This window comes from Lethenteron reissneri, chromosome 2 (assembly GCF_015708825.2).
Source record: "Lethenteron reissneri isolate LAM-NWPU_2019-01 chromosome 2, ASM1570882v1, whole genome shotgun sequence".
Taxonomy (NCBI): domain Eukaryota; kingdom Metazoa; phylum Chordata; class Hyperoartia; order Petromyzontiformes; family Petromyzontidae; genus Lethenteron; species Lethenteron reissneri.
The window spans coordinates 11,932,141-11,955,645 of record NC_083780.1 but is presented as its reverse complement, the minus strand read 5'-3'; the positions used below and the strand labels follow the sequence as shown (position 1 = coordinate 11,955,645).

Below are 23,505 nucleotides of genomic sequence, written 5' to 3'. Positions count from 1 at the left end.
TCGGTCGCAACACAAGCAATCATCATCAGGTGGGAAAACCACAGCAATATTTTGTTTTCACCCCTAATGTGATGGCTGGAACCGATTCTCTTTGGTGAGGCGTGTGTTGTTAGCTGGTATTGATGATGTTGCTGCTACTCGCAACTGCTTTTCCAGGTTTGCTCCTAGATTAATTGAATTTCGAGTCCTGCCTGCGGTTGCCTCGGCAGGGCCACACCAAATTATTTCACGGGCCTCATTTGGCCCGCGGGTCGGACGTTCCCCACCCCTGGTCTTACAACATGTGGATGAACTTACCGGTGGCTTCTTGATAACGAATTCTCTGGACCAAAAGGCACTCCCAAACTTTGGGGTCATTTTTAGAAAAAAGTGAGTTTTGTCATCGCGGAGATTACGGAAATGTATCCTTAAGAGGTTTTTGGATTGGACAGTGTAAATATAAATGTGTCATTAAACCCACCATCACCTGACCACAGCCAATTAGTAAGGTTCATCACGTTAACAAAACGTGTCAATCCGTTACTTCATTAGGTCTAATGATGTAGATGCTAGTGATGTAGATGCTTACCCCGACCCCTCATTATTTTGATAGCGCATTGTCTTTAGGCTGTACAGCCTTTTGGCGTCCTCTGGTCTAACACCAATTGAGACGAGGCTCAAAAGAAAGCCGTCTCTGGTGTGGACCAATCAGTTTCAAGGACAATCCATATATTATCAGTGTGTTTTTTGCTTGCATTTTGACCACAAGTATCGTGGTTAATGCACACATGATTCCTCGTAAAAAAAGGTTTCAGTTTTGTTGCCAGTAAAAAAGGAGAAAACCCCCTATTATTCTATGAGGGTCATGTAATTGACGACAGCGCTGCGAAATGGATTTCTGCGTCGCAGCTTCGTGCCAGGTGGCGACGACTTGCGGGGTGCGGGGGAAGGGCCTTCATCCAGCAGCGGATCGACCATGTCCGACGGTTCGGCCAGCAGTCGAAGTGCACTACTGCCACCTGACGGCGAGAAGGCGCGATTCGCCGCAGATTGAAGTTTGTCTCGAACTTAGCGGCCACTGAACGTAGCCGCCCACGTGGTACGAGTCGGGCGCTACTGCTGTACGTCAACGACATCGGGAAACGGCGGGCGGCATTTGTTTAACGGGGCCACGCCACTGCCGATGACGTTCGGAAAATGTCGGAACCGATCTCGGCTTTGACTGCTTGAAAACAAAAACCTGCTGGAACTCGTTGGCCGACGGACCGAAACGTCGCGTCTTTTTTTTCGAGGAATGTTCAACAGAGGGAGATGAAAACCATCCGAGGCGGAGAGCTCGTGGCGAGAATCGTGGAGAGAAGGGGGCTTAGCGGATGGGGTAAGGGGCCGTCCATAAATGACGTCACGCGATTTTAGACGATTTTTGACCCCCCCTTCCTCTTCGTCACACGGCGTCACAAAAAGTCAGACCCCCCCTCAAATATGACGTCACAAAGCTCTGCCCCCCCCCCCCCGAAATAAAAGATGCTTTAAACTATTGTCATTGTAGCGCGCATTTAATTTTTTATTATTTTATTTCTAATATCATTTTTAATAAATCACAATGATTTATTATCATTTTTAATAAATCACAATGATTTAGAATTTATTTTATTTCTATGATCATTTTTATAATTTTTATGATTTTTATTATTCATTTATATTTTTTATTTTTACCTACGTGACTTTACCGAAAAAATCCTAAGAGTATAATAAGAAATGTTTAATTTTTATTGTTTAATTATTTCCCTTCTACGTGACTTTACCGAAAAAACCAAGAAAATGATGGGATTTTTTTTAACGGAGGGGTACATATGCGAACGAGGAGCTTTGTCTACTTATCCAGTGATTTATTTAGTTTTGAAACCACCTTCTTAATGATAATAATTAATAATGATTAGACGAACATAGCGCTTTTCATCAATGATCTTAAAGCGATGTACAGAACACAGCAGCGGCAGGCATTCGGCATACACATTTAAATATTATCGATACATCTAAAAAAACGTTGACTAAATTATCTAAAAATGTAATAAGCGGAAGCGTATGAATAGGTTTTAAGGCGCATTTAATTTTTTTTTACAACTATTACCATTTTTAAAATGTCCACAGATTCTCAGACCGCTGCGGGAAAAAAATCTCGGTCACCCATCGACCGAATACAGAGAGAGAGAGAACATCTCCATCCCCGCATCTTGGAGACCGTGAGGAGACACGTGGGGGGTGCAGCATGTCAATGATGCAGGCTGGGGCAAGATTGGTTCACGTTGCGATGGGAAAGAAACGCGTTTTTTGTATTTACACGCTTTCTATTAACTCACTCTGTCTGTTGTTGTATCCTCAAATCTTGTAACTCAGTTTTAACCCACTTCCCAATGTGGTATCGACTGCAAACTTGGTATACTTATGTCATACTGATGACAATACTATACTCTATCATAAAAAAAATATTTTTAAACATTCTTTTTTTATATGTTATGTTTCGGCTTGGGTCTAATTGTCCACGGTCAACTCACGTTGGCTGTAAATCACCACGGCCCTTTACGTTATGGCAAGCCTCGGGGCCACTTCCTGGAGTCGTGGAGTTCTTCCATTACTAATACGGTACATTTCATTAAAGCGTTTCTTAAAAATTTTTTAATACTGTATTACTTTGATTTAAAGCTTTCGTGACTACAGGGATTCATATTCTTGGTTCTTTCTGTAAAGTCACGTAGAAGGGAAAAAATAAAATAATAAAAATATAAAACAATACAATTATCACGACGTTTCGACTGCAACACAAGCAATCATCATCAGGTGTGAAATCCACAGCAAGAAAATTTGAAAAAATATAATTGAAAAATTTATTGCTGTGGATTTCACAACTGATGATTGCTTGTGTTGCAGTCAAAACGTCGTGAGAATTTTATTGTTTTAAATTGTTATTATTTTGTTATTTCCCTTCTACGTGACTTCACCGAAAGAACCAAGAACACTGTATTATTTTCTTTTCAGAGAAAGTCCAAATTTCACTGACTTGGTACATTCCAAACTATCGCCACCAAACCCCCGCCGCCCCCCCCCATTTCTTTTGACCCCAATGGTACAACCCACATTGTGACGTCACCCCTGTGGGTGGGGCGATGCCTCGTGGCTTCCGGTGCCAGATCGGAGGTTGTTTTTACCTCTGCCTCGCACGGTCGACTACTGTATGCGAACTACAGTAGTACAGTACAGTAGCCGTGTTAAGAGGAGTTTTACATTTAAGTTTAAACGGTAGTTTAGTTTTTTATCTTCATATTGCAATAAGGTAAAGACGGCATTCGCAACCCTTGCCTGCTATCGTATCGATCCGCTTACGTGCTGAGCTACGCTCGATTGAATTCGCGCGCCGAAGAAAAAAGCCGCCGCCATAGGAACGTGGAGTTTCCACCACCGGCTGTGCGCACGAGGTGTGGGGTGAGTAGGGGGGGGTGAGTAGGGGTGAGTAGCGGGGGGGGGGGGTGAGTAGGGGGGGTGTGGGGTGAGTAGCGGGGGTGGGGTGAGTAGGGGGGGTGAGTAGGGGGGGGGGGTGAGTAGGGGGTGGGGGGTGTGGGGTGAGTAGGGGGGGGTGAGTAGGGGTGAGTAGCGGGGGGGGGGGGTGAGTAGGGGGGGTGTGGGGTGAGTAGCGGGGGTGGGGTGAGTAGGGGGGGTGAGTAGGGGGGGGTGAGTAGGGGGTGGGGGGTGTGGGGTGAGTAGGGGGGGGGTGGGGGTGAGTAGAGGGGGGGTGTGGGGTGAGTAGCGGGGGTGGGGGTGAGTAGGGGGGGTGAGTAGGGGGTGGGGGGTGTGGGGTGAGTAGGGGGGGGGTGGGGGTGAGTAGGGGGGGGGTGTGGGGTGAGTAGCGGGGGTGGGGGTGAGTAGGGGGGGTGAGTAGGGGGGGGGGGTGAGTAGGGGGGGGTGTGGGGTGAGTAGCGGGGGGGGGGGGGTGAGTAGGGGGGGTGAGTAGGGGGGGGTGGGGTGAGTAGGGGGGGTGAGTAGGGGGGGGGGTGAGTAGGGGGGGTGTGGGGTGAGTAGCGGGGTGTGTAGGGGGGGGGTGAGTAGGGGGGGGGGTGAGTAGGGGGGGGTGGAGTAGCGGGGGTGGGGTGAGCAGGGGGGGGGTGAGTAGGGGGGGGGGGTGAGTAGCGGAGGGGGGTGTGGGGTGAGGGTGAGTAGGGGGGGGTGTTGGGTGAGTAGCGGGGTGTGTAGGGGGGGGGTGAGTAGGGGGGGGGTGAGTAGGGGGGGGTGAGTAGGGGGGGGTGAGTAGGGGGGGGGGTGTGGGGTGAGTAGGGGGGGGGGGTGAGTAGGGGGGGGGGTGAGTAGGGGGGGGTGAGTAGCGGAGGGGGGTGTGGGGTGAGGGTGAGTAGGGGGGGGTGTGGGGTGAGTAGCGGGGTGTGTAGGGGGGGGGTGAGTAGGGGGGGGTGAGTCGGGGGGGGTGAGTAGCGGAGGGGGGTGTGGGGTGAGGGTGAGTAGGGGGGTGAGTAGGGGGGGGGGGTGAGTAGCGGAGGGGGGTGTGGGGTGAGGGTGAGTAAGGGGGGGTGTGGGGTGAGTAGCGGGGTGAGTAGGGGGGGGGGTGAGTAGGGGGGGGATGAGTAGGGGGGTGGGTGGGGTGAGTAGGGGTGGGTGGGGTGAGTAGGGGGGGGGTGAGTAGGGGGTGGGTGGGGTGAGTAGGGGGGGGTTGAGTAGGGGGGTGGGTGGGGTGAGTAGGGGGGGTGAGTAGGGGGGGGGTGGGGTGAGTAGGGGGGGGTGAGTAGGGGGGGGGTGGGGAGTAGGGGGGGGTGAGTAGGGGGGGGTGAGTAGGGGGGGTGAGTAGGGGGTTGTGGTGAGCAGCGGGGGGGGAGGGTGAGTAGGGGGGGTGAGTAGGGGGGGGGGTGAGTAGGGGGTGGGGTGAGTGGGGGGGGGTTGAGTAGGGGGGGGGTGTGGTGAGTAGGGGGGGGGTGTGGGGTGAGTGGGGGGGTGTGTGGACTGAGTAGGGAGGGGGGTGAGTAGGGGGGGGTGAGTAGGGGGGGGTGAGTAGGGGGGGGGGGGGGGGTGAGTAGGGGTGGGGTGAGTAGGGGGGGCTGAGTGGTGGGTGTGTTTCGGTGAGTGTTGGGTAGTGTGTGGGGTAAGTGGTGGTTAGTGAGTAGATGAGTAGGTGAGTTTTTGGATAAGCGGGTGAGTGTTAGTACTTGGGTGAGTATGGATGAGTGACTTTTGGTGAGTGCTAGTGTATTGGTGGAGTGAGCGTGTGTGAGTATTGGTGAATATGTGTACGTATGCGTGTATTCATGTCATTCTAGATTTGAAGTGTGTCATCATGTGTTGGTGAGTTAACGTGGTGCTGGTCACCCACCACCCCCTCGTGTGCCATGCCGGCCGTCATAGGTGCTCGCTAATAGCGTTTGCCCCCAAGGTAGGTTAAGGCTACATGTGGGATATTTGTAGTGAGTGAGGGTGAGCGAGGGATCAAAATCTCATTCAGATAACATGCAAATTTCATCTCAAACAGATTATTCTATTTTATTATTTTCGTTTTCTACCCACGTGACTTTACCGAAAGAACCAAAGTGTTATGAATTCCTGCAGTCACGAAAGCCTCAAATCAAGATCAGATTATACTAGTAGGAACCTCCTGGTTACACCAGCCCACAGGGGATTATTGTGTCCGTCGTGCAGGGAGGGGCTGGGTGGGGAGGGAGGGGCTGGGTGGGGAGGGGAGGGTGGGGAGGGGCTGGGTGGGGAGGGTGGGGAGGGGCTGGGTGGGGAGGGTGGGGCTGGGTGGGGCTGGGTGGGGAGGGGCTGGTCACCCCGTGGTGCCCTTATAAAACTCAACGTTTAACCTACTCACGTCGGCTTGTGCCCGCCCTCACAGTCGGGCATATTTGCGGAATACACCACGCCGCCGTTGACCCTGGCCATTGACCGAGCAACCCAACGTTCCTACCAGCTCCCTCCGCAGGAATGTGTTTCTACTTTTGACCCAGACGCTACGCATTGTTGTCTCCCTATACGCAGACAACAACATCGATCACGGTCACGGACACCTTGGAGGAGCCCATTGTATCCGGACGCTTAGCGGACTCGGACGATCGGCGCAACGACAGAGAGAGAGGGAGGGAGGGAGCGAGAATTGTCCGGCTCGTGAGTTTGGACCCCGGCAGTCTCCGCTACGCCATGTCTGCTCAGGAGGACGAGCCGCGTGGCCGTGGCGGACGCGGTGTCCCTGGAGACACCCTAGGAGAGAAGATTCCTGCGCCGCATGTGGGGTGTAAGCGAGACCCGCTCCCTTGCTCCGAGAGGTCGGGTGGTGGCGGCGGCGATGCGAATGATCGTTCAATCGAGCCGACTTTGCAGAGCGGTGAGTGTGCCCCCGTGTCGCGATGCTATCGGTTCCGTTTTCTGAGGTCACCCGGTGGCTCGGAGGTAAAGAGAGACGCTGAGTCGGCTCCGCTGAGACCGTGGGTTCGAATCCGGGTTTCAGACGCGCAACGAAAGTTATTTAGTTTAACACGTAGGGCTTTCGCAACCAATATTATTCATAATCAACGTTTTTGGGTGAGATCGCGTTATTTATAAATGTGTCGTAACCCTCCATCACCCGACACGGCCAATCAGTAAAAAAGTGTCACGTTGACAAAAGACAAAATAGTTCACTTCTTCAGCCCACCGGCGTGTTGAAAAGTGAATCCACAACATTTACAATTTTTGAGTAAATAAAACATTGTAAATGTTGTGCGGTGAGGTTATGGTCTTAGCGTGGTCACCATACACTTACATGGAGAGCCATAGAATTACTTACAGACCCATAGACTTACAAAGAGACCGAGAGATTTATGAAGACTAGCTGTACTACCCCGGCTTCACCTGGGACTTGGATTCACCACGCCCGGCCGCCTTTGTCTTCCTAGTGGCGATGTTCACACACCACAGCAGTTACTCGTTTGAGGCCGAGTCGACCTAGGGGAGGCCCAGGACCGGTTAAAATAATCGTCACCGGTGGTGGCCGTGAGCGGGAATCGAACTCCAGTCGCCGGGTTCGTAGCTACACTACAATGCGTTACGCTTCCACATGCGCGGGTCACATGACAGATTTGACGTCACAGCTCACTTGCCGTGCAAAAAATATATGCATTATTGAGCTCCCCTCCCCAATAAAAAACTAAAACAGTATTTTTAGAATTTTTGCATGGTGTACAGTCGGGAAAGTACCCACATGGCAAATTTCCAGTTTGTTGCATGTCGGGAAGTACGCTAAACATTTTGAACAGACACATAATCACAGCTTTGCCTTTTATATATATGGAGATTATTTAACTCGCGGGTTGTGATTAAACCACGATTCTCGCGTGTAGAGGCCGCAGATGAGCAGGAGGGCACCCTGTTACACACAACATTCCGCGCTGACATCTGCCTCTTCAACACTTTATTGTTCCAACAGCCGACAGCAGCAGAGACCCGATCATACGACAAGCTCGGGACCTTTTAATCAAGTAAGAAATACTGGCATTCTGAGATAAATGTAATGGAGCCGAATGACAAATTATTGCTATGTTCTGGGAGTATCATGTTCGTACGTGTGCCCGTCCATTCGTATATAAGACACATTTCGCGTTTTCTCAAAAACCACCAACCCCTCATTGTGAACATAGGTCTCGATGTAAAACTTGCTCTCAGACCCATAAACATACATCGACGTCTAAATGTATTTCCTTGCGTGACCCATAAGCGTCCGTGGAGCCGAGCGGACTTGCGCAGAGTTCTCGCGTACCAATGGAGGCACGTGTCCGGCGTGTGCTCTCACATTTCAGACAGAGGCGCAGCATTGACGCTGGAAGAGGCCAATGAGCTCCACAGTAACTTACTCCTGGAGTCCAGCCCCAAAAACTGGGGTCAGCAGTGGCGGTAGGCAAATTAAATGATTACGCGTAAACTCGGTCGTACGTGAACTCAATCATACGTAAGCATAGCAGCGCTAGTTACAAACAGGATGATAAAATTAAAATAAAAAAACACGTTTTAATGAAATGTACTGTCCGAGCTGCCCCTCCCCCTGCTCCCTTCCCCCATTGCCCCTCCCCTCCTTCCACATCCCCCGCCCCTGGGCGTGGCTCCCCGAAGCTTGCCGTGACGTAAGGGACCACGTGGTGATCTTCTTGGTTCTTTCGGTAAAGTCACGTAGAAGGGAAATAATAAAATAATACAAATAAAACATAAAATAATTCTCACGACGTTTCGGCCACAATGCAAGCAGCCGTCCTCAGGTGAAGAATGAGAATGAAATGTGAAGAATGAATCATTCTTCACCTGAGGACGGCTGCTTGCGTTGTGGCCGAAACGTCGTGAGAATTATTTATTATCTTTTATTTTTAATTTTTTATTACTTCCCTTCTACGTGACTTTACCGAAAGAACCAAGAAGATGAATCCCTGCAGTCACGACAGCTTTAAATCGAAATTTGGACCGTGGTGATTTACAGGCAACGTCAGTTGAGCATCGACAATTAGAGCCGTAAAAAAGATTGTTTAATTTTTTTTAATTTTCAATGATAGAATATAGTATTGTCATCAGTATGACATAGCTATACCAAGTTTGCAGTCGATACGACATTGGGAATGCGGTTGAAAATGAGTTACAAGATTTTTGGATACGACAACACATACAGTAAGTTAAATAAAAACGTGTAAAAAGTCGTTTGCGGTGTAACTTTTCAAATTCGGGCCGTGACGCCTGCCACACGGTGACCTCCTCTGCTTCGAATGGCGTCGAATGAAGCGATCGGCACGGTGTATTTGACGGTGAATACCACACCGCGGTATTAATACGGCACCGCGGTATTAACCAGGGCTGGCCTGCCCTTCGACCACGGCGCCAGGCAAAACGCACGTCGTCACCGCCGCCGCCCCCGTAATCGACTGCCATGCGAGACGCGATTTCCCTCCCCTGGTGAACGAGCGTGGGCACGATGCGGCGCTCTTGATCGTCGCCTAGGTTCATCGTCGACCGGGCGCTGGCGGAGAAGGGGGCGGAGGCGGCGGCGGCGCTGTCCGCCGAGTGTCTGGACGTGGGCGCCGAGCCGCTGGAGGACCGGCGCGTCGTCGAGGTGGCCGACTGCCTCAAGAAGATCGCCGACGACCTCGAGAACAACGTTCAGCTGCAGCGGTGAGCGTCGCCCACCACGGGAGGGAGGGGGGGGCGGGGTGGGAAGAGGAGCGATCGAGCGCCGGGGGGGGGGGGCGGTGGGATTGTTGCATCTCATTGAGCGTTGGCGGCGGAGGCCTGGGGAGTCCTTCACCCAGCGGTGGATTGACCGTGGCCGCTGACGACGACGATGACGACGGTGATCGTGCGTAGGGCGGTTATTGAGTGCACGGCGCGATGGAATGGTGCGTGCGGATGTTTTTACAGACTCCTACAGAACATCCCCGTCAATTCCCCCAAGGACTACCTGTTCAGCGTCGCGTGCAGGCTGTTCGATGACGGGATTTTCAACTGGGGCCGCGTGGCCACGCTCTTCTACTTTGCGTACAAGCTGGTGATCCGGGTGAGCGCCGCGGCAACATTCACGCGTCGCGATCACGTTTTGTTTTTTGTCAATGTACACCCGCCACCGGAGTGGAAGAATGGCAGGCGCATTTCACAGATGACTAGTCGATGGTCAGAGGGCAGATCAGCTCCACGGTAGGTCCTGGTGTCAAGGATATGGGCTGGCATCCGCTGGTCCGTCACTATGTAGTCCGGCAGATGTTCTTGCTTGGACCCGACATGCATCCATGATGTTGTGTGGATGCGCCGATGCCGGAAGAGCGTGTTGGTAAAGCGCACAGTTTTCACTCCTCATTGCGATGATCCTCATCATCGTCGTCGTCATCGTCATCGGCCATCGTCTGTTCACCGCTGGATGAAGTTCATGGTCAGCCAAGGCCACAATCCGTCCCGCTTCCTGCGCGCGAGCGAATTTCATCGGTGCGTCTCCACGGAGGACTAGAGAGTAGTATTTCGATTTAAAGCTTTCGTGACTGCAGGGATTCATCTTCTTGGTTCTTTCGGTAAAGTCACGTAGAATGGAAATAATAAATAATAAAAATAAAACATAATAAAATAATTCTCACGACGTTTCGGCCACAACGCAAGCAGCTGTCCTCAGGTGGAGAACAGGTCTGTCGAGGAGACAGAGTCTAGAGAGTAGTAGTAGGCTTTTCTTGAGAGATGGATTAAAAAAGTTAATTAGTTAATTTTACAACATTGTGTGGGAAAATTCTACGATAAATTAACACCGTAAGGTTTGGCAGTGAAAATCTGACGATTCATTATTTGTTTAACACGTAGGCTTTCGCGACCAATGTTATTCATAATCAACGTTTTTGGGTTTAGATCGCGTTTATTTATAAATGTGTCGTAACCCTCTGGCGAATTGCCCGATGATGCTGGTTGCAATTACCAGCGAAACGTCGTACTCAAATTGTAAATGTTGTGGCTTCAACACACCGGTGGGCTAAAGCAGTGAATTATTTGTCTTTGTCAACGTGACACATTTTTACTAATTGGCCGTGTCGGGTGGTGGAGGGTTACGACACATTTATAAATAACGCGATCTAAACCCAAAAACGTTGATTATGGATTCATTATTTTCAGATTTTATTAAAAAAAATGAAAAAAATCGGGCCCAAAAACGACATTTGGGAAGATAAAATCTGGAATGGTTTAGAAGTAATGACATCATCGTCCTTCTTGGGCGAGTTCCCTCCTCTGCGTGCCAGTCCCGTCGTTAAGTCATGACCACCGGGCCACCTGCCCAAAGCCCACTTCAATTTTCTGATCAGTCAGCGTGAGATGTCCCTTATGAGCTTCGTGCGTCCTCCCGTGTTCCTCCTTCCGTCTCAGAGCGTGTTTCTAAGCGTGCATCTCTCCGCACTTATTTACATTCTGTTTTCTGTGTCACGTGTACACACACACACACACACAAGGTCATGGGGGGGCAATGCTCATCTCTGCCACGCTTTAGCCAGAGTTGCACATTCCACATTCTCATGACGAGGACGAGTAATTACACAGGGATAGCCCTTGCACTTTTTTTTACGAACCACCAAGCATCCTCATTGAGATGATTAACTAGGAGGAATTTCATGGTGAGCCCTTTGGAGACACGAGCGTGTCATTTGTATCTGATGTCATGGCCCATTCGGGAACGGATGAGATCACAGTCTATATTGAGGAACTAAGTCAAGCCTGGCCTACTCACTCGTTTGCCACGTGGCCTGGCTGTAGCAGGCAATACCGTCCGTGTCTTTGCGCTGTGTGTGTGTGCGTCAGTGGCGAGCGGTGATGATGCAGCAGTCAGCGCACTGTTTTGAGTCCCGCTCACAGCCAACAGTGAGTCGGTCCTTGGCTTCCCTTAGATCAACTCGGCCTTAAATGAGCCTGGTGCAGGGTGTAAACATCAGCGCTGGGGAGACAACGGCTTGGTGGCTGGCCTCCCCGTTCTCTCGCGCACCGTGCCGGCTTTCTTAGGTGCACGCTAACAGCACTTGCCCCAACTGCCTGTGTAGGCTACACTGGGGGGGGATCCCTTGTCTTTGTATGTGTGTGGGGAGCGGTGGTGCAATGGTTGGCGCGTGCATTGCGCTACAAACCTGGCAAATCGAGTTTGTATCGTGGCTTTACCTGAAAATGCTTGGTGCAGATTCGAGCAAAATGTCACGTGTGTTGATTAAATTTGGTTTTGCGAGACTTGTTATTTACCTTCTTAGCAGTGAGCGAGCCCAAAACAATAATAATGGGCTCATTAATGCTCGTACACATGACAGACTTAACTCATCTGGCTGCTTCGGGTGGTTGAGGGTCTTGACGACACACATTTGGTCAGATGCTTACGTAGTGGCGTAACCAAAAAAAAAACATTGGGAATCAAGTGTTGTTCCCGTTAATCTCTCTTGCACGAATGGTTAAATGTAGATCGCTTTCCGTCAACAACATCATCATCGTCATCGGTGGTGCTGCTGAAGCAGTAATAAATGGGCCATGTTTGTTCACGAGAAAACGTTATTAAATGGCTGTGTCGGGTGGAGGAGGATGTACAACACACAAAGTCACGTAGAAAGAGAAAATAAGCAATTAAATAATAGCGAATGACGTTTCGATTGCAACACAAGCAATCATCATCAGGTACAAATGAAAGAGAAAACACAACCTAGTAAACTTAGAAATATAATGCAAGACAACACAGAGAGTCGGCTAACATAACAATCAACACCCTACCTGGTTGATTAACGTTCTTCCAAAGATTGCTAAATTTAAGAGTGAGATAAAACACAGAACCGGAGACACACAGACAGACACATAAGCAGAGAGAGATAACACAGAGACACACAGAGACACACACAACACAGACACACAGACAGACACACAAGCAGAGAGAGACAACACAGAGACACACAGAGAGAGACACAGAGACACAGAGAGAGAGACACACAACATGGACACACAGAGACAACACAGAGACAACACAGAGACACACAGAGAGAGACACACAGAGACACAGAGAGAGAGAAACACACAACATGGACACACAGAGACAACACAGAGACAATACAGAGACACACAGAGAGAGACACACAGCATTGGCACACAGACAGACACACAAGCAGAGAGAGACAACACAGAGACACACAGAGAGAGACACACAACATAGACACACAGAGACCCAACGCCTCTGTGTCGAGGCCTTAAATAGAGAGAGAGGGGGGCAGAGAGAGAGAGAGAGGGGGGGTAGAGAAATCGGCATGTCAATGAGAGACTTGGCGTAACTGCAGGATACAAGAGCAACGAAACGAGGGGAGACAGAGAGAGAGAGAGAAAACACACACCAAGTCAAACAAACTGAGCAAAATGTGTAAACCTAATGCAATGCAACACGCATTTTACACGCGCGGTGTGACGCCAAATCAATTTCCTAATCATTCCTTGCGTGTGTCGTGCCCCCAGGCTTACGCGAGCTGTGTGCCCGATCACGTGAAGACTCTACTGGGATGGATGCTTGAGCTGATCAAGCTGTACATTGTTCCCTGGATTAAACAGCAGGGGGGATGGGTAAGTTGCCTTTCCGCTGTCGGTAAATGCAACTGGATCGCAATCCAGATTTGAAGTTTTCGTGACTCGCAGGGATCCATACTTTTTGGTTCTTTCGGTTAACGTCACGTAGGTAGAAAAATGAAATGAATTAAATCACGACGTTTCGGGCGCAAAACAAGCGTCCGTCATCATGTGGGACAACCACAGCAAGAAACGATTGCTGAAGTGGGCAAAAAGGGCTGCCGTGACTATTATTGACGCTTCTCTACCCAGGAAAGCCTCAGCAGTGAGTGAACTCAAAGGATCATAATTGGCGCTTGTTTGTGAATCCTTGTTTGTGTACCACACGATAACTGCATTTGTTTGATTTCGATTTAAAGCTTTCGTGACTGCAGGGATTCATATTTTTGGTTCTTTTGGTAAAGTCACGTAGAAGGGAAATAATAAAATAACAAAAATAAAACATAATAAAATAATTCTCACTATTTTATGTTTTATTTTTATTACTTTATTTTTTCCCTTCTACGTGACTTTACCGAAAGAACCAAGAAGATGAATCCCTGCAGTCACGAAAGCTTTAAATCAAAACTAAACATGTGTTAAGTTTCGATTTAAAGCTTTCGTGACCGCAGGGATTCATCTTCTTGGTTCTTTCGGTAAAGTCACTTTACCGAAAGAACCAAGAATGTGAATTTGTTTGGCTTTGTCAGGCGACGGGAGGGGTGCTTCAGGACACACGGTTTCCCAGATTCATTCGGCAACGCGTCGGTTGCGGCAACACTGTGACCCCGCGTGATTTGGCGTGCGCTTGTTTCGCAGGAGGCGGTGATCGTGTACGTGCGATGGGCCGCGTGCCAGTCCCGGGTCGTCAAGGTGGCCAGCCTGCTCATGAGCGCCTTCCTCGTGTACCGACAGCTTAGGAAAGCCTAGAGGTGCCGCCACCGCCGCCACCACCGCCACCACCACCGCCACCGCCGCCACCACCGCCACCACCGCCACCGCCGCCACCACCGCTACCAAGCGGATGGCCCCAGAGTGTCAACACTCACTCCGCAGGGACTCTTCTCGTTCAAAAAACAAGTTCCCGCTCGAAAAACAAGCTCTCGTTCAAGAAACAAGCTCGCGTTGAGGGCGGAAATCCTGCTTGAGCGTTGTTGGTGGCGGAAATTCCACGTTGCCATGGCGAGCGGCAAGCTGTCACTGCGTGCGACGGCCACTGCGGGCGAATCCATGCTGGACTGGATGCTGAATTGCCAGAAAGAAACTGTGACGTGTTTTTTCTACTTCTTAAATTTAAAAACTAAAATATTTCGCCAGGAATATTGCTTGAGACGGAACATTTCGTGTGCAAAGGTTCGATTCAACCGAGACGGGACGGCAGGGGTGGCGCTTGTCAAACGCCCCGTGCTCCTGTTTTTTTGTAAACGATGCGCCCTACCGCTCGTAAACGTCCACCAGTGTCGCTCGTCGCGTGAGTAACCTTGGAAGGTGAATCTCACCGTGCGCACGGAGAGAAGAACGATGCGCTTGTCGTGGGAAAAGGTTGACAACTGACAAAACCTCATTGTCTATGGAGTACTAGTAGGCTTTTCTTGAGAGGAGATGGATAAAAAAATTAATTAGTAAATTTTACAACATTGCGTGGGAAAATTCTACGATAAATTAACACCGTAAGGTTTGGCAGTGAAAATCTGACGATTAATTATTTTCAGATTTTATAAAAAAAAAAGAAAAAAATCGGGCCCAGAAATGACACTTGGGAAGATAAAATCTAAATCTGGAATGTTTTAGGAGTAATGACATCATCAACGGAAGTGACGTCACTTATCACTGTGTGTGACATTTGTTTACAACGCCACTTGTGCCGCGGTGTTAGGTGGCATCGGTTGACATTTCGTTTGTTAGCGTGGAGGAGACAAGGCACATTCGCAAGGCACTTTTCACTACAAGGGGCACCAGTAGGGAGTTCCACAGTTGGGGAGGGGGGGCGGGGGGCACCACTGTAACCGCTCGATCACCCCCCAAATCGAAACCCTACTTGAGGTTGGGATTAAAGGGCACCATCAGATCTTAAGGATGCTGCCGGGGCATAGGGTTCTACATAATGTCAGCGACACGAAAATCTAAAACATCTGAAATTCTTAAAAAAAAAATTTCTTCTAAAATCTGAATCCAAAGGCCATCCATAACAACAACAACAACAACCGCCATTCGCCACTAAGTGGTGGAGACGTCACCAGGCTATGTGCACGTCAAGGCCGCGTGAAGTGTCGAACGCCCGCTGGCAGGAGGTCACGGGGCAGACCCACGCGCCCATGGGTCGACCGAGATGACTGGCCGATGCATCACCTGTGCCTCCCTGCCGTGGCACACGTGCGCGTGGTCGATCGAGTTTTACCAGGTCGTGCCTCCAGCGACCGCTTTGGCCTTGTTTACGCGGGAAAGTCTCGCGGAGTCCACTCACTTTTCCAGGAGGGTCCTGCTAAGTGTTCGCAGCAGGGAGCTTGACGATTTCGCCGTGTTTCCCAATGGAGTCATGGGGCCAACTCCATCAATGAGCGTTTATTCTGCACGTGGGAGGGAAACCGGAGAAACCCCGCGCAGACGAGGGGGTGGGGGCGGTGTAACGCTCAATCCCTCGCGGATGGAAACAGAAATCGATCCGCTTGCTGTACTGCTATAAGAGGAGCTGTTTTTGTGAATATTTGAAGATTCACGGTCGTACAGTTTTGCGAAACGCGTTTCGCTCGCAACAACACCGAGTGTGAGGGTGTGTGTGTGTGTGGGGGGGGGGGGGGGGGTAATGTCACTGCAGCGCTCGTGCCTGGCTAGGTGCACTTTGAGGCCGTCTCGTGCAGTGTGGAAGGCTGGCAGTAGGTCCACTGGACAGACTCGGCTGTCACAAGTTGATTGGGATGTCTGGCAGATGCACCACCTGTGCCCCCAGCTGTGTAAACTCACTGCGTTTTAGCTGCCCGGCGCTCCGCTCGTTGCTGGAGGGCGACTGCCTCCAACTGCCCTAGTAACCTCCTTCACAAGCCTCCTGCACAGAGGCCAATCTTGACACCGCTCGTACCGGTCATTGGCACACACACACACGCATACGGAGATTTTTATGTTTACTCAATGAAAAAAATATTTTTTGCCCGCAATATTATCCCAAATTGCAAGAGTTGCTCGTCCACTAGGAACTTACAGAGCAGTTCGTCACCTCGTGTTGTTAAACAACCGTCCGCATGAGCTCATATCACAGACCTGCTTCTGAGTTCCCCTTCAAGTGACCTCTTATCCGCACAGCGAGGAGAAGCACTCGCCCACCTGCCGCGCTGCAGAGGGTAACGCCCATCGCATCGCGGTCAAACTGATATCTTTAATTCTCAGAGCTACGATTTAGGCAATTTTATTGCAAACGTTAATTTAACATTGTGCATTTTTTGTGTGTGTGTGTGTGTGCGTGTGTGCAATCATTTGTGACTGGTCTGAGACCGCCAACTCGATTGACTTGAGGACCGAATTTATTTGCAGCTCTGTCGATGCGTGTGCATGCGTCTTTATGTGAATGTGTAGGTCTTTGTGAGGCTATCGGCCTCTCTGTGTGATCCTATGGGTCTCTATGCGAGTCACCGGTGACCGTACTGAGACCGTCATCGCCTCGCTCCCCTTGAGAACCCAGTTTAATATGTAATATGAGGATATATCCGGCTCACTGACGTATCACAACTCGTCATGGTGATTGGATCTGCCGGTCCTGGTTTACAGCCAATGGGGGGAAGCCTGGGGGCGTGGCCCTGACGTAATGGAAAGGTGACAGCTATAAGGATTGGTTCTGCTGGCTTTGGCCACAGCCAATGGGGAGATGAGTCAGGGGCGTGGTCCCGGGAGCTGACGAGGGAGCCTGGAAGATTCCATGCAGGCTAACGAGGATTGGCGGAAACGTACCACGTGACCCGGGTATTAAATAGAGGTGGAGACGAACGACAGGTGGTCAGAACGGGAACGAACAGAGGGGGGAGGCCACGTGGGAGCGGGGCTCCGAGTTGCCACGTGGCAGTGCGTCTCTCTCTCTATCTGTCCCTCTCACGCTGCCTATCAGCAGTGTGAAGGAAACTGTAATATAAGTTGAATAAAAGACGGATTCCAGAAGTCGCCTCAACGAGCTTTATTACAAATAGAAATCGTTTATTCACACGCTCGCACTCCGGCCAGTCGGAGCAGCCGACACGCCACGGGCTGCGTGTTTCGTTTCAGAAATACATTACAAAAAATATTTCGAAGGGAATGGTGGTAAGGGCTACAACTCGTTGCCAAAGAGCGGGAAAGGTTAAAGGTCGGTGGGGGGGGGGGGTCAGATAGTGCTCCTCTATACAATAAAATGCAAACATCAATCAAGTAATCGAGATTAATAACAATTAAAATAAATTTCGATTTAAAGCTTTCGTGACTGCAGGGATCCATATTCCTGTTTCTTTCGGTAAAGTCACGTAGAAGGGAAATAATAATTGTTTTATTAGTGTTACTTTATTATTGCCTTTCTACGTGACTTTACCGAAAGAACCACGAAAATAAAAATAAAGCATACGGACTAAAAAGTGCTGGTCTCCTAGTAGAGATGTCTTACGTGGTAAGGCATTGTAGTGTGGCCACGCGCGCAAGTGATAAGTTCTTCTTGGTTCTTTCGGTAAAGTCACGTAGAAGGGAAGTAATAAAATAATAAAAATAATGAAACATAATTAACAACGCAAGCAGCCGTCCTCAGGGGAAGACCAGGTCTGTCGGGTATTCACCTGAGGACGGCTGCTTGCGTTGTGGCCGAAACGTCGTGAGAATTATTTTATTATGTTTTATTTTTATTATTTTATTACTTCCCTTCTACGTGACTTTACCGAAAGAACCAAGAAGATGAATCCCTGCAGTCACGAAAGCTTTAAATCGAAATTTAAGTGATAAGTTATTTTGATTTTGGTAGGGAGGGGGAGGGAGGGTAATGGGTGTCGAATGTGTGGCCATGGTTAGCAGCTCGAACCCAGATAGATTCTAACCGAGTATCTTGCTGGTTCAGCGTCCCTGACCTCTGAGCCACCCACCCACCCGGCCTCCACACATGCTGCTGTTGTCATGAAACCTCAGCACCGCTCATGTGCATTTGGTTTACAGTTACGATATTTACAAATGAGCTTCGATATCGCCTCTGGCATCGTTTCACCACAGTTACCATGTCTGCAGTTTTGATTCGTTTGACCGATGGATGGATGAATGATGAATGGCGAATGGGCTGCAATCCCCACTCTCTCTTCACCTTTCTCCCATCGCTTTTGCTTTGCGACGCTCGGTCGGCAGGAAGGAGGCGATAGTCCATTGAACGTTTCTGTCCGATGTAAATGATGATGAGTAAACACGTGCTGTGATCATAGCCGCGGTGTAACGCTTGGCACGCCGTGTTGCCGGTTCACTTCGATGTCGCGGAAGTGCACGACGGTGGTCATCGCGGCGACGATTATCGAGAAGAGCGTTGGGCCAGCGACGCCAGCTTGCTCGACTCCCCTCTGAACCTCACAGGGGGCCCTGACGATGGCTCCGCCGCTGAGAAATCTCCGCTCCGTCGCTGAGAAAGCTCCTCTCTGCTGCTGAGAAATCTCCGCTCCGCCGCTGAGAAATCTCCGCTCCGTCGCTGAGAAATCTCCGCTCCGTCGTTGAGAAATCTCCGCTCCGTCGCTGAGAAATCTCCGCTCCGTCGCTGAGAAATCTCCGCTCCGTCGCTGAGAAATCTCCGCTCCGCCGCTGAGAAATCTCCGCTCCGTCGCTGAGAAATCTCCGCTCCGCCGCTGAGAAATCTCCGCTCCGTCGTTGAGAAATCTCCTCTCCGCCGCTGAGAAATCTTCGCTCCGCCGCTGAGAAATCTCCGCTCCGCCGTTGAGAAATCTCCGCTCCGCCGCTGAGAAATCTCCGCTCCGCCGCTGAGAAATCTCCGCTCCGCCGCTGAGAAATCTCCGCTCCGCCGTTGAGAAATCTCCGCTCCGCCGCTGAGAAATCTCCGCTCCGCCGCTGAGAAATCTCCGCTCCGCCGCTGAGAAATCTCCGCTCCGTCGTTGAGAAATCTCCGCTCCGCCGCTGAGAAATCTTCGCTCCGCCGCTGAGAAATCTCCGCTCCGCCGTTGAGAAATCTCCGCTCCGCCGCTGAGAAATCTCCGCTCTGTCGCTGAGAAATCTCCGCTCCGCCGCTCCGCCGCTGAGAAATCTCCGCTCCGTCGTTGAGATATCTCCGCTCCGTCCATGAGAAATCTCCGCTCCGTCGCAGAGAAATCTCCGCTCCGTCGCTGAGAAATCTCCGCTCCGTCGCTGAGAAATCTCCGCTCCGCCACTGAGAAATCTCCGCTCCGCCACTGAGAAATCTCCGCTCCGTCGCTGAGAAATCTCTGCTCCGCCGTTGAGAAATCTCCGCTCCGTCGTTGAGAAATCTCCTCTCCGCCGCTGAGAAATCTCCGCTCCGTCGTTGAGAAATCTCCTCTCCGCTGCTGAGAAATCTCCGCTCCGCCGTTGAGAAATCTCCGCTCCGCCGCTGAGAAATCTTCGCTCCGCCGCTGAGAAATCTCCACTCCGTCGTTGAGAAATCTCCTCTCCGCCGCTGAGAAATCTCCGCTCCGCCGTTGAGAAATCTCCTCTCCGCCGCTGAGAAATCTTCGCTCCGCCGCTGAGAAATCTCCGCTCCGTCGTTGAGAAATCTCCTCTCCGCCGCTGAGAAATCTCCGCTCCGCCGTTGAGAAATCTCCTTTCCGCCGCTGAGAAATCTTCGCTCCGCCGCTGAGAAATCTCCGCTCCGTCGTTGAGAAATCTCCTCTCCGCCGCTGAGAAATCTCCGCTCCGCCGTTGAGAAATCTCCTCTCCGCCGCTGAGAAATCTTCGCTCCGCCGCTGAGAAATCTCCGCTCCGCCGCTGAGAAATCTCCGCTCCGTCGTTGAGAAATCTCCGCTCCGTCGTTGAGAAATCTCCTCTCCGCCGCTGAGAAATCTCCGCTCCGCCGCTGAGAAATCTCCGCTCCGTCGCTGAGAAGCGTCGTCACGGAGCAGGCAGAGAGCGGCGACTGATTTCGCTGGGACGTGCTCCCACAGTTTCATCCGCGAGGATGCGGAAGGCCACGTTGTCTGCTGCTCCCGACAGCTCTTGCTGCAACTGGTGAGCGGTGAAGGCCGTGTCGGTTGTGCCTCCTGGCGGCCTAAACCCGCCAGGTTCCTCCTCGCGCCTCCGAGTCGTTCTCTGACCTCAAGAGGTCGCGTGTTGTAATCTACTCTCTCTATATTTAAAAGGCAAAGTTGTGATTATGTTCAAGTTTCAAGTTCATTGATTAGGTACAGCCCTGTGAGCCATTCGGCTCTTGAATCGGGTGCAACCGCAACAAACAGAAAACAAAAACATGAACAAGAAAACATCTTAAAGTGACTATGTGACTAAGTGCAAAGAGAAAATCCAAGAAAAGACAGCAAAATATTGCAGAAAAAGCACCGTACACCTACACTGTGCAAAAATCCCAGTGGGATGCAAGTCAAACAACAACAACCACAACTTAGATTAAGGCCATCAATCTAACTCTGTACTACATGTGTGTCTGTTCAAAATGTTTAGCGTACTTCCCGACATGCAACACACTTGAAAGTTGCCATGTGGGTACTTTCCAGACTGTACAACATGCAAAAATTATAAAAATACACTTTTTTTTATTTTGGGGGGGGGGGGGGGGGAGCTCAATAATACATAGATTTTGTTGCACGGCAAGTGAGCTGTGACGTCACATCTGTCACGTGACCCGTGCATGTGGAAGCGCGCCGCGCTACGAACCCGGCGACCCGAGTTCGATTCCCGCTCACGGCCGACACCGGTGACGATTATTTTAACCGGTCCTGGGCCTCCCCTAGGTCGACTCAGCGTCAAACGAGTAACTGCTGTGGTGTGTGAACATCGCCGCTGGGGAGACAAAGGCGGCCGGGCGTGGTGGATCCAAGTGGAGTACGGCTAGTTGAACATCAACTCAGAAATGAAAATGTGTTGAAGTAGATCGGCGCAGAGAGACATCGAGAGAACATGTGCACGGCGGGAGCTACACGTGGGTGGGACAAACGCGTGCAAGAAGAAGACAACTTACAATCATCTTCTTGGTTCTTTCGGTAAAGTCACGTAGAAGGGAAATAATAAAATAATAAAAATAAAACATGATAAAATAATTCTCACGACGTTTCGGCCACAACGCAAGCAGCCGTCCTTAGGTGAAGAATGTGTAGCAGTAGCTACTACTACTACACGTGTAGTAGCTACTACTACTACACGTGCAGTAGCTACTGCTACTACACGTGTAGTAGTAGTAGCTACTCCACGTGTAGTAGCTACTACTACTACACGTGCAGCTACTTTTGCTCCGAGGATAATCCGGCTCTGGGTTTACTGCGTTCCCGTGAACTTCATCGATTCACTCCAGCCACTCGCTCACTCCCCCCCTGCCCCCCCGAGACTCTTCTAAGAGGGTCCTGCAAATGTTTCCCAGCAGGGGGCGACTCTTGCTACCTATTCACCGATTCAGTGACATTTTTTTTTTCTTTTTATGCCGGCACCCAATGAGCCCCGCTCTTCGTCGAACATTTCGAATCGCCGCTTGATTGTTCACGTCGCCTGCGAGCCTCGTGCTCGCCGAAATACACACCACGGCGTTAACCAGGGCCGCCCGCCCGGGATTCGAACCGCGCCTCCTCCGCAAGCGACGTTTTGAGCGTGCTGCCCTCCAGCCCGCCCGCCCGCTCGCCTTTGGCCCAGAGGTCGCAACCGGGTACCCGATACCCGTACCCTACCCGATACCCGGCTACCCGTACCCGGCCGGGTACGGATACGGGTAGCCGTGAGTCACTGGTGAGAGAAAGAACCAAGAAGATAGTGAGTCACCGTTTGTCACTCATTTCCCAACGTCTTGTCTCTTCTCACAATTCAAGTTCCTAGAATCAACCCACCCGCGCCTGCAACATGGCTTCATCCCAGAGGTCACAATCAGGTACCCGATACCCGTACCCTACCCGGCCGGGTACGGGTAGCCGTTTGCGACCCTGGTGCGGCCGGGTACGGGTACGGGTAGGCCGTGAGTCACTGGTGAGTAACCGTTTGTCACTCATTTCGGGTAGGGTACGGGTACGGGAACGGGTGCGGCCGGGTACGGGTAAGGAATCAAAACCCGTTTGCGACCTCTACTTTGGCCACACGACACAGGGCCATCGACCTTCAAGTGCGCGCGCGTGCGTGCGTGCGCGTGTGCGCGTGCGTGCGCGTGTGCATGCGTGTGCGTGCGTGCACGTGCGTGCGTGCGCGTGCGTGCCGTGCGTGTGCATGCGTGTGAGTGCGTGCGTGCACGTGCGTGCGCGTTCCTCGCTTTCCTCTTCGCTGTCGAGGCAACGTCGGCCCGAGTCGCTTCTCTCCCCGACGTGCGACCCGCGAGACGACTTCTCATCGTCCCTGTCGCTTCGTCCCCGTAGGCTCGGATTAGAGTTGCCTCTGTGGCTTAAGCCCCCCACCACCCACCACCCCCTCCCTCTCCCACCCCGCGCCCCTCTCATCCCCGTGTGAACAGCACTCTGGGTTTTAATTAGCACTAATAGGTCCCTGGGTGGGGTGCAAGATAATTGAAGGTGGTGGTGGGTGGTGGTGGGTGGTGGGGGGAGTAATTGCAGCGGCTTGTGTGAGTGCGTGGAGGCAGGCGTGTTGGGGTTAGGCTGCCCATAGCCAATGGCACAAACAGGGCAATTTTAGATTTAACTAAATACCCTCTTCCTTTGAAACCTGTTCTCTGCTAAATCTCGTGTGTGTGTGTGTGTCACATCGGTGACAAGTGGTATCTGAACCTGCCCTGTGTCTCCCCCCCCAAGCATTTAGCACGTGTGTGTGAACGTCAGTTCTACGGGGGGAGACAAAGGCGGTCGAGCGTGGTGGTCGCTAGCCACCTTGCCTGCGCCTCTTACTCGTGGGTCGACTCAGCCTTAAATGGCATTGTGGTGCGTGAGTGTGTGAATGTCGGCGCTGGGAAGACAAAGGCGGCCGAGCGAGCGTTGTTGCTGTGTCTGTGTGTGTCTATGTGTCTGTGTGTGTCTGTGTGTGTGTGGACGTGGTGGTGTTGGCCGCCCGCCCCCTCGTGTGCCGTGCCGGCCTTTACCGGTGCTCGCTAACAGCACTTGCCCCTACAGTCTGATAAGGCTACACGGGGGATCTTTGTCTTGTCTTGTCTTTGGACGCGGTAGTGTAGCGGTTAGCGCGCTGCGCTACGCGAGTTTCAATTCCCACTCACGGCCAACACCCAGTGACGATTATATGAACCGGTCCTGGGCCTCCCCTAGGTCGACTCAGCCTCAAATTAATACCTGGTGTGGTGCGTACAAACATCGCCACTGGGGAGACAAAGGCGGCCGGGCGTGGTGCTGG

The 23,505-nt window shown here is 51.3% G+C and overlaps 1 protein-coding gene across 2 annotated transcripts; it reads left to right on the top strand.

Annotated features, from left to right (window-relative positions):
• The first annotated feature begins 3,171 nt into the window (after positions 1-3,171).
• Positions 3,172-17,381, top strand: LOC133343730 (apoptosis regulator BAX-like). Of its 2 annotated transcripts, none has more exons than XM_061553508.1 (7): positions 3,172-3,452; positions 6,010-6,352; positions 7,433-7,484; positions 8,983-9,153; positions 9,400-9,535; positions 12,976-13,080; positions 13,882-17,381. In XM_061553508.1, exons 2-7 carry the CDS (start codon positions 6,169-6,171, stop codon positions 13,990-13,992), a joined length of 759 nt encoding a protein of 252 aa, XP_061409492.1. In that variant the 5' UTR covers positions 3,172-3,452; positions 6,010-6,168; the 3' UTR covers positions 13,993-17,381. The 2 variants fall into 2 exon arrangements, with proteins under 2 accessions (XP_061409492.1, XP_061409484.1); XM_061553500.1 differs by having other exon boundaries at positions 3,172-3,459.
• Positions 17,382-23,505: the final 6,124 nt, after the last annotated feature.